This window comes from Telopea speciosissima, chromosome 1 (genome assembly GCF_018873765.1).
Source record: "Telopea speciosissima isolate NSW1024214 ecotype Mountain lineage chromosome 1, Tspe_v1, whole genome shotgun sequence".
Taxonomy (NCBI): Eukaryota; Viridiplantae; Streptophyta; class Magnoliopsida; order Proteales; family Proteaceae; genus Telopea; species Telopea speciosissima.
In genome coordinates, this window is record NC_057916.1 from 87,613,313 (window position 1) to 87,625,030 (window position 11,718).

General features: G+C 41.9%; 1 protein-coding gene across 2 annotated transcripts; it reads right to left on the minus strand.

Moving 5' to 3' along the window:
* Positions 1-548: 548 nt before the first annotated feature.
* Positions 549-4,365, minus strand: LOC122659484 (probably inactive receptor-like protein kinase At2g46850). Of its 2 annotated transcripts, none has more exons than XM_043854596.1 (4): positions 3,439-4,365; positions 2,076-2,159; positions 784-1,912; positions 549-562 (listed from the first exon to the last, which is right to left on the minus strand). In XM_043854596.1, the coding sequence occupies exons 1-3, from the start codon at positions 4,247-4,249 to the stop codon at positions 837-839; spliced, it is 1,971 nt and encodes a 656-aa protein (XP_043710531.1). In that variant the 5' UTR covers positions 4,250-4,365; the 3' UTR covers positions 549-562; positions 784-836. The 2 variants fall into 2 exon arrangements, with proteins under 2 accessions (XP_043710531.1, XP_043710525.1); XM_043854590.1 differs by having other exon boundaries at positions 784-1,915.
* Positions 4,366-11,718: the final 7,353 nt, after the last annotated feature.

Sequence of the window (11,718 nt, forward strand, 5' to 3'; positions counted from 1 at the left end):
GACCACACTGTCCACCATATTGAATGCTTGGTAGGTTGTGCAACCCCATTGGTCCCAGCGCTGGCGGTGGTCATATTTATTCTTTCTCTCTCTATCTCTCTCCCATTTATTATTCAACTTTGTTTATTGGGGAAAGTTGATTCTTCCCGTTAAATCTGCTAAACGTTTTGAGTTTTTCATTCCATCACGAAGCCACAAGGATAATTGATAATTCATAATTCATCCACTCCTTCCTAATGTCATTCCATCACGAAGCCACAAGGATAATTGATAATTCATAATTCATCCACTCCTTCCTAATGCCTCCCCACTCTCCCACAGATCTGAGATTTGGCGAAAACAAAATCCCGGGAAATTTTTGGTTGGTTGGTTGGTTGCTTCTCTATCTAATATAAGTTATAACACACCAGCTTACTTAAGTAGATCAAATGTAGAAGTGGAATACAATTACAATGAGGTAGATCATAAATCATGTAGCTAGCTAGCATTAGTTGATAATTAGAATGAATTCCTATATTTTGGGCTCTGGCTCTCTCTGCTCTGACCGATTCTCTGATCCATCCTGCAAACAATTAAAAGGCACATTAAGTTTTGAGTTATTGAGACATCTTGGGTATCGTTTGAAGGATCGAGGAAACAAAGTTACAAAATGTTTCCTCCCAATGCATATGATTCATGAATAAATAATCATGCATTGGAGGGAACATTTTATAACTCTGGCCGGACATGTGTTTTTGCTCGCAATATTTTGTTTCAACGAGTAAATATAACTCACTCACCCACAAGTCAAAAAGTTGCTGGATGATCACGGTCGGTCCAACAAGAATTGATGATGATCAGGGCACATAAATAGACTCAGGAGACATCGAGATCATCTGCAGAAGGCTGGAATTGGAGAATGTTTCCTCCAATGCAGGTCCCCTCCGATTGTTGTTACCATCCAAGTTCTCTTTTGTGATGTGTACCAACTCGCTAGCCACATCCACCATAACCAATCTACCATCCCCACCAAACAATAAGCACCGTGTCACTAGGTCTGCAACTATCTCGATTTGTTCTCGACAACATGGCGGCTGCTCATGATAATAAAGTAGCGGATCAACGATCTCCTCTAGCTTCCCACTCCTTATCTTTGTGAGAGCCATGGTTGGAAGATCTACATGTTTTGATCCTGTAATTATCTCCAGCAGAACCACTCCAAGGTCATACACATCACCTCTATAGAAATGTGTACCTTCAAAATTGTGGCCCAAGCAGGACCCATCTCTGATGCTGGAGTTTAGTAGCCCAAACCCAGCCACTTTGACTGAATAATCCTGGTCTAGAAAGATACAATTGGATTTGAGACAACGGTGGTAAATGGGAGGAGATATCTCACACTGCAAGTATGCAAGAGCACTAGCTGTTTCTGCAGCAATTTTCAAACGCATGTACCAGTCTAGACAACCTTTTTGCCCTCTCTCTTGATGCAGGTGTTCCTCCAGGTTACCATTTGCAGAGAACTCGTAGACAATGAATGGTGTATAGTCTGAGTCGATACAACATCCTAGGATACGGGCCACATTCCTGTGTGCAACTGTAGACAGAACCTCAACTCGAGACAAAACCAACATGAAGTCCCGTTCATTCTCGCACTGCACCTTTTGGACAGCCACATGTGATCCATCACCAAGAACCCCAGCATGAATTGTTCCATTTGTGCCATCTACGAGTTTCTGGCTGTATTCAAATCCTTTTGTAGCTTCCTCTAGTTCCCTGTATGTGAATAACCTCGTCTTACAGACCTTATGGAATGAAATGGTACCCTGAGAATCAGCTGGATCATGGTCCAATGAACTGGACCTGATTGGACGCTTTAATAGAGCATAAAGTGAAACTGATGAGGCGATAATGAATGCCGAAGTGAGGCAACCTACTTATGAGAGATGTAAAGATCAGTCACATAAACAGCAGCTACAATCAAAGTAAGCCTAAAATGCAATGGGCAACTGAAGTTTTGCAAAAGGTAATGCAAAAACAGTTTCATTTTCTTATTTACCCAAAAAAAAAAACAGGTTCATTTTCTTCATAGTTACCAGCTAGGATTATCACTTTCTTTTTGCTATGTCTTTTGATGTAACAGTCCTCCCCATATGCTTCTTGACCACTCTTCGTGCAAGCTGTTGAAGACAAACAGAATATGAGCCTACTTTCTTTATCTGGAAAGAGAACCAGGTTCTCTGACCCAAAAGTAAACTTTTTTTTGCTCTTACAATCATATATCCTATCATTTCACAAGCCTGGAACTGGAAAAATGAAGACAACACAAATTCAGACAGGTAGAAGGAGGCAATAAAGATTTGCAATCATGTGATGGAATCATGTTAATGCATTAGAGTTTTTTATTTATTTATTTTTAGGTTGGGGTGGGGTGGGGTGGGGGGAGTCGGGCTGGATTTTGGGGGGCTAGGTCAATGCATTAGATAATGATGCAGTGCAGAGGTAATATTCTTAGCCATTGGACAACAAACTGTTCAAGTGAACTTACCAAAACGAGTGGATTATGTTGACTGAGAGATCTCTAGGGGGTAGATCATTCAGTCCCTTGACCAAATTATGACTATGTTCTCCTATCTTCTATCTTCAAGCAGTAGGGCACAATGAACTCCATAAGCTGCTGGATAGATACCTATAGTGCCTCCTCCATGCAATAACTTCTTTCAGGTGAGAGACTCAAGTAAATCTATCACCAACATCTCAGAGGTGCATATCTTTGCCAATCAATTTCTGCTTGTGAAGGGAAACATATCATCCTTGATTATATTTGAGGGACAGAAGATTGCATGAGAAATGAGTGTCAAGTTCGATTAGGCCAAGTTCAGTCATTTATCAACCCATGCAAAACCAGCTTTAATTCATATTATGACATTACTTGTATATATTCAACCTCTTAACGTAATCTTGAAGGTGCCAGCTGGTTCACCTTGCAAGTTCTTTGAACAGAGTAGGTGCGCCATAATTTTTGGGTTTTTTTTTTTGGTGGGAGTAGTTATTTTTTATAGCAACCCACCCCCACACCCAACAACAATCTTCCTCATCCCCAAATGCCAAATGCCAAATGCCAAATGCCAAATGATGGGGGAAGAAAAATGTGAAACTACCCTTCTCCTATGGTGGATATCTCTTTTTAGAATATAGTTTGACAGGAAGACTTTCTATGCCAATTTGTCTTTTCCATTTAACTGATACTACTTGCTCATATATGGCCGGTGGACAGAAGTCACAGAACATGGAAGATGGGAAGTGTTTGACCCAAAGAAATGCACTCGGACAACTAGAACAGATAAGAAAAACTGCTCCCGAGTCTCCAACAAATGGAAGAAGATCCTGTACCTCGTGAAGTCATCATGGAATCAAAGACAACAAAATAGTATAATTGGAGTGGGCGTGATAACTTACATTTTAGGCATCCAACTCCCGCTGCAAATCCATCTCCGGCGAACCCGTTCTGGCACATGCATCTAATTCCAGCTTTAACCGTGGTAGCGTTGACAAGGAAGGCGTTGCTGGCGCAGAGTCGGTCAGAAGAATTCATAGGGATGGCCCATTCCAATTTGATCCCACGCTTCCCCGAATTCACCCCACGGGAAACAGCCCAACTGGAGAATCCCCTGCACCCAAACTCCGAAAACACGGAGAATCCATCTCCGATCTCCCAGACGCTGTGATCTGAGAGTGGGTAACAGCAAGTAGAAAGACTGCTGCTGCTGCTGCTAACGTTGCCGTCCTGGTCACAGCCTGGCAACAAAATTTTCTCACAATCGGCTTTGCACACCGAAGAATCGTCACAATCGTATAAACCAATCACATTGTCAATCGATAAGCCGTAGAAGGCATTCCCCTCGAAACTAAAGGAGTTCAAATCGGAGTAGCGACGACAGGAGGAGTCGGTGGGAAAATCCACGAGAAGACCATCGGAGAAAAAATTGAGGACCCGATAGCTCTGAGAAGCGATAGTGAGGAAAAGCGAAGTGGAATTCAAGCAGGAAAGGCGGAAGGCGTCAAAGTTTGCAGCAAGGGAAGCGTTCAAGTGGAAGGGGAATGGGAATTGCTGGAACTGCCCGCATCTATCATCGTATCTACCTCTACTCGAGAAGGAAATGGGTTGGAGTTGTGGAAGAGAATGGGAGCTGGGTAGGCGGTTAAAAGCTGCGACTCCAAGGAAGACGAGAATGGAATGGAAGAGGAGGGAAGAAAGGAAAACGGACATGGTCGGCGAAAGGGTGGGCTTTGTGGGTCGTAAAAGAGCGAGAGGCGAGGAGAGAAAGAGGGAAGCGTTGGAGGAAAGGACTTTGTTGAAGTGTCATGTGCCATTGTTAATTGTTTGTGCTGCGGTGCCCTTCGATTGAGAAGAAGGGACACAAGTACAAACACGCACCCCCACAGACTCACAAGCACACAGAGAGAGAGAGAGAGAGAGAGAGAGACAGAGAGGAAGATCGGTCTGTGGACTGCCCTACAAGAGCACATAGATGGGCGAGCTATGGCAACTAGGGAGAGGCCAGGGCGAGAGTATTTGGGGAGAAGAGGGGGGGGGGGATTGGAAATGGAAGCCGATGAAAGTGCATTGGCATTGCAGTTCGATAATTGAGAATTTCGGAATGTCACGAGTCATGAGCATATTTGGCGCGAACCACAATGTAAGTTGGACGCGAGAGAGAGAGAGAGAGAGTGTGAATCGGTGAGACTCGATGCTGAGTCATGACTCCATTAAAACTTGCAGCTTGCAAAGTCCTAGAGGAGAGGACTAATAGATTTGCATCAGTTGGAATCTCGTCTCGGCACCTCGTTGAAGCCCCGACTCGGAGCGTGGCCTACGGCTTTGGCAAGCCCCAATGCCTTTGTTTCTCACCACTTGCGAAACTTTTTTTTTTATTTTAATTTTTTTTTTTGGGGGGAAAATTAAAGATCTTTTCCATAACCCTATTATTAAACCTTAATAAGATTGAATTCAAACAGAGCAAGTAAGTTCCCCCTAGGTATTAGGCCTTAGGGCAGGTAGTACTTGTGGTAGACAGCAGGTGGATAATAAATTGGGTTTTGGGACTTGGTTGGTCTTTGGTTATCTAACCAATTTTACCATTATATAAAAATAGGAAAAATTTATCTGTTTCATTTCCCAGGAAGGATGATCATGATTCACGGCATGCATACAGATGTAGATGGTGGATGATCCCATCCATCTCTCACAAGTCACAACAAAGCCCAAAACCTCCACCTTTGAAGGGATAAGGTTTCATCAAAGATTTCAATCACATCGTTCTATTGTCCGACTAGTTTTCACGGTTCATAGGGTTAAGGTCTCAGATGGTTAGAAAAATGGCCAGAAATGAAAAACAGATTATTAGTTTCATGGGTTAGAATTTCACACTACTGGAAACCATGGTTTTTTGTTGATTTTTTTTTGGCCAAATAACCACTTTTACCCCTGATTTTACACTGTGATTTAATGAAACTTAAAAGGAAAAAGGAATGCCACTCGGTCTCATAGCGCAGCGTATACCTGCATTGTCCTACGCCTAGACACTTACAATCGTATGCGAATTGACTTCCTACTGGTCAAGTGGGAGAATGTAATGTTTTCATCATGTATGGTCTAGCATCCAATAATTGTGTAGGTTCAGATTAGTGGATGTATGTTGATTGGCAGGCTTGGTTAGATGGAATACCAATTTGGAGTGATCTCCATAACATGTTAATGGGTTTCAATTAACTACCTTAAAGTGTAAAGTATATTGTGTGCCTATTAGTGATTGGGCCTTATTTTATAGGAGAGACTCAATCACTCTTATTTCAATATTAGTCCTCATTCTCCGTCTATATAAAGATAGCTATGGTCATTAGTAGTTTTTTTGGTGAAGAAAGAAACTTTTACTGATCAAACATAATTTGTACAAATTCATCCAAACATTTAGAAGATAAGGACCGAATCCTAGCAAAACGAGAGAGCCTATCAGTAGGTTCAATATAAGACCTAGGTTGTTTTAAAATTTTTACAGACCCAAGGGAAGCAATGAGGTGGGAAGTATCATATAGGCAAGTTATGACATGGTATGGCCATGGATTGTCTATCGGACTTGTAAGCCAATTCCTGATCTCCTCTGAGTCAATCCACACAGTTATCTATTGACATTCCAGTGAAAATGCCTTTTGGAGCCCTCCTTTGAGTCCTCGCAACTCTGCTTCTTGTGCTGACCCTACAAATCCATGATTCATAGAAGAAGCAAACAATTTTTGGTTATGAATAATCAAATAACCCCAACCACCTTGAGAAGTTGATGGGCTATAACTCCCATCCAAAATAATGATACAATTCTCCTCCTTCCCCAACTCCAAATAAAACTAAAGTGATTGACAATGGGGGGACAAGGAGGTATTGGCATGGGTATTAGATGGGTGGGCAGGAAATTCCTGGTCAAAGGATGGTGAAAGATTCAAATCACTTATCCATCTATAAACATTATTTAAATCAGTGTGGGGATTGGCCAGGTGGTTACGGAAAATGACTTGGTTCTTAAGGGCCCATATAAAATACATAGTAATGCAAACAATGCTCAAGATGCAATGTGCATGAGATTTAGATATACCTCCACCTGTTAAAAAAGTGTTAAAAATGTCCAAAAAGGATTCCCCAGTGAGAAATTCAGTTCAAATACCTAAGGGGGTTGCAGCCCAAATCCTCTTGGTAAAGTCACAGGAAAGGAAAAGGTGCCAGGGAGTTTCAGGTTTAGATCGACAAAGAGGACAAAGAGGACACCACCCACGGTCTGAATGTAGCCAAAACAATTTGGATTTAGTGGGGATACCATTATGGAGCAGTCTCCATAAAAAAAAGTGGAAACTTTGGTGGTATTTTCAGTTTCCAAATTTCCTTCCAGAGTGGATCTGTAGTAATATTGGAAGAGTGAAGTTGGTAGGTTAAAATGGATGCAATCTTCTTTGTAGTGAGTTTCCCAGTCTTGGATATTGGAGAGAAGAGGTGATCATTGAAAGGATGGTCAGATATAGGTAAAGAGAGGATTGTGTTACAAATAGTTTGACGGAAAAGAGAAGTGAGTAGAGGTAAGTTCCACGATCTATTAAGTAGGAGATCACTAACATTATTAAACAGAGGATTCCTCTCCACCACCTGATTAAGAGAAGTAAACAAAGAGGAGGGAAGCCATGGGTCCTCCCAAATATTTATTTTGGAGCCATCACCAATTTGCCATCGGACCATGCCCCTAAGTGTAGGGAGTACAGTTCGGATACTGTTCCATGTCCAAGAGCCAGATCCCAACCTTGCCTTTGGGTTGATAGCTATGGTCATTAGTAGTTATTACCATAATTTGTATAGAACATGGAGTAGACAAGACTAACAAGGATGAGAGGAGCATTTGACAAGTTCGTTGACAAATGATATAGATCCGGGTATAGCACTTATTTGAATCTCACTTATCATTGTTGTTTCTATTCTTTGATCCGTTGTATTAATCCAATGGAAAATTCTATCACCTATTAACTTTGCCCCTTTGCTCACATGAAAGCCTTTCTTCTTAGGCTTATCGAAACTATAAGTTCCTATTCATAATTGAGAGAGTACACATTAATGGCTAGAGTATTGGGCAAAGTTGAAAATATGAAAAAATGTCTCCCAAACCTAAATATATCAAAAGTGATGTATCTCAAGCATAGTTTTTCCAAATGTTAGGTGCCCATGTTGGGTTTTGGGCCTCATTAACACAAGTATTTTTTATTGGGCCCATAAAGGTTATTATTAACCCACTCTAGTTAGTCAGGGGCATAACTGACCTAACGCATTGTGGGGATGTAATTAGGGTTAGGGAATATGCTATATATTCAACCCAAGGTCCCCACAACCGTCATTTTGATTATTCTATTATTCCTACTCACGGGAGAGAAAGGTGAAAGGCTGTGGAAGGCTTTTGGAGAGAAGTTCAAGTTTGGGGATCGATTACAAGTTTCAACCAAAAAGGTATGAATCTATTTCTCCTTTATTTGTTAGTTTTCCATATCTATGTAGGATCACTGTTTAGAGATCAAGGTATTGCTTTGAATCTCACAAGTGGCATCAGAGCCAACCTACATAGATCTGGAAACAGATTTAATTTTTAAAAAAATTTTGGGTTTTGAATTGTTCTTGTCCGGCCACTGTCGGTGGTCTCCGGCCACCAAAATTCAAATATTTTTATATGGAATGGTAGGGGACGACGAGACGATCACGGCGGTATAAGCCTTTTCACCGAAATCTTCCCGATGCGTCGGCATGCGCCGTCGAAAAAAACGCATGAATCTCATGCGCCAGCAGCGTTTAAAAAAAAAAAAAAAAGGTTACTTACGTTGGCGGCGGACGATTCGTCGTTGGGTCAACTCGGTAGGGTTTCCAAGTCAACCCGATGGATGGTTGGGTCAACTCGGTCCAACTCGGATGAGTCAAATCAGGCCCTACCCAAATGGGTCAGGACTAGCCTGGCCCAAGTGGTCCGGTCCTAGCCCCGACCCAAATGGGTCAGACCCGGACTGACACAAGTGGGTCAATCTTAACCCGAGCCGGATGTCCAGACCCGATCCAACGAGGTTGACCCGACTCGAAGAATCTGGGCAGACCCAACCCAGGTTTGACCCGAACAGTGACCGGGCCGGACCAAATCAGGTCGGACCGGATCGGTTTGACTGGCCCAGACCTACCCGTGAGTGATATCACGCGCCGGATTCAAGCGGGCCGTGGGAGCATTTTTTGACGTGGGGTTTTTTCCGCTGTGTCTGATTTTGCGAGGCCTACGCGCGTGTATGCCTCAGTTGCTCCAAATGTGGCTACTGGGACCCACAGTGAGCTTTTAAAGTGTTTATGCAATTCTTTAAATGTGGATTTCTGCATTCCTTGTTTAAACTATTGACCATAGGAAACTATATGAAACATTATATCACAATGCAATGAAGAATAATAGTAAATTTTATAGAATTGTTGTGTGTGATAAAATTCATGTATTAAATTATTTGAATTTGAATACCAATATCCCACAGCTGCATCATGAGTGGTTGGGTACTCTAATAGGGTCAGATGGAATCCACAAAAGTGGTAAAATCTGATTTTGTTATAATACCCAATAACTCAAGGTTCATGTTTATGGCAGCAAAGGACGGTGGTGTTCATCCAAAGGTAGCACTATCCAAGACCAAAATAAAATACACACACACTTATAGGGAGAAACTAATCTAGAAATTATTGTCTACCCAAAGGTGACAATTTTGTCAAAGGTTAGTGTTATCCCGCAGTAATTGTAAAGTATAAGAGTGGACCAGTGGATTTCAAAAACCCAAAGGTTAGGAATGTAGATCCGGTTGACACTCTTGGTTAGGTGTTGGTACATTAGTTTATACAACCAGCACAAGTTAGTGGTATTGAAATACCCTGTATTTTATATTCTATTCTGTGTGATAGATATATGATTCTGTTATGTCCTTATGGCAGATGTCTCTAGGTCATGATTTATCGGACATTCCGAAACTTTCTGGTGAAAATTATACGAGTTGGTATGAGGATCTAGATGTGTATCTATGCCTTAGGGACCTAGATCTTTGTTTGAGAGAGCCCAAGCCTACAACACTCACTCCTGACAGTACTCAGGCAGAGAAAATAGAACTTGAGAAGTGGGAAGTTGCAAATAGAAAATGTCTAAAGGTCATCAAGCATGCTATCCCTCCGACCTTGAAGGATAGTATCACAGTGAAAGATACTGCCACAAAATTTTTGGAAGCTATTAGAGTTAAATTTGAGTCTTCCAAGAAGGCTCAGTTAGGTGACTTGATGGGCAAACTGACCAATGCAAAGTTTGATGGGAATGGTAGTACCAAGGAGCACCTTCTGGGACCTGTTTCTTTAGGAAACAAGAATAGGGAGTTAGAGATTAACTTTGATGATGACTTCCTAGTTAATATTGCACTCAATTCACTCCCAGAGCAGTATCAGCACCTTCATAGCACCTACATTGCCTTGAAAGATAAATGGAGCATGGATGAGTTGATCACTATAACTGGACAGAAAGAGGCAAGAATGAAAAGGGGGAAATTGGAGAGTGCTAATCTCACACAAGGCAAGAGATCCTCATCTGGAGGACCTCACAGAAATAACAGAAGATTTTCCAGGAGAGGCAGGTTTGCACCCTACCGGACTGGCGGGAACCAAACTGAGCAGGGTAACAGAACACAGCAGGACAACATGGGCAATATAGGGAAAAAAGATTCAAACAATGCGGTTGAGTGTTTCTGGTGCAAGAAAAAGGGATATATGAAGAAGGACTGTTTCAAGAGGAAGGCATACTTTGAGAACAAGAAGAGCACTAGTAAGGGTACCTCTTTAGTCTGTTATGAATCTTCTCTTATAGATGCACCAATAGATTCTTGGTGGTTAGATTCTGGACCCTCCATTCATGTCATTCATTCCTTGTAGGAGTTCACAAGTAGGAGGGTACCAAGCAAGAGTGAGGTGACAGTGTGCGTCGGGAATGGAGCGGAAGTAGTAGTGAAGGCCATAGGATTAGTTACACTATCTTTGAATTCAGACAATTTCATTACTTTAAAGGATGTAGTTTTTATTCCCTCCATGAGGAAGAATTTGATTTCAGTTTCAAGACTAGTTTCAGATGGTTATTCTGTTGTTTTGAATAAAGATGGTTTCACTTTAATTTTGAATTTTGTGGTTGTTGTTTCTGGATATTGTTCGGATGGTTTGTATAGACTAAACTGTGTCTCTTCTTGGGTTATGAATGTTGGCACCAAATGCTAACTGGTAGATGAGAAGTCTTCTGTACTCTAGCACAGAAGATTAGGCCATATCTCTAGAAAGAGAATGGATAGGTTGATCAAGGAGAAGTTACTTGATGAGTTGGTTTTCCAGGACATGGAAGTTTGCATTGATTGCATAAAGGGGAAGATGACTTCTTCTACGAAGAAGGATGCTTTTCGACACAGTGAGGCTCTAGATCTTATTCACACTGACATATGTGGACCTTTCCCTACTCCTACACTTGGAGGCTAGCGTTACTTCATCACTTTTATTGATGACTGGACCCGATATGGTTACATCTACTTGCTAGCTGAGAAATCAAAAGCGCTGGAGGCTTTTATGTTTTTCAAAGCTGAAGTTGAACTCGTCCATAGCAGAAAGATAAAGTCTGTCAGGTCTGACAGGGGTGGAGAATACTATGGAAGAGCAGGAGATACAGGGTAGCAACTTGGGCCTTTTGCTAAGTATCTACAGGAACACGGGATAGCTCCACAGTACTCAATGCCTGGTACACCATAACAAAATGGTGTAGCAGAGAGGAGAAATCGTACTCTGAAAGACATGGTGCGAACCATGGTCAGTAACACCAGCCTTCCAGAGTCCTTATGGGGAGAAGCACTGAAAACTGCGGCCTATATTCTCAACAGAGTACCAAATAAGTCAGTGTGCAAGACACCGTTTGAACTCTGGATAGGTAAGAAACCTAGCCTGAAGCATCTTCGAGTCTGGGGTTGCTCTACCGAGGCCAGACTCTTCAATCCTAAGCAGAAAGTCTGGGACCCAAAAACTGTGAGCTGTCATTTTGTGGGTTACCCAGAAAGATCTAAAGGGTATAGATTCTATTACTCAGGCACAGGGAATAGAATTGTGGAGACCACCCATGCCAAGTTCCT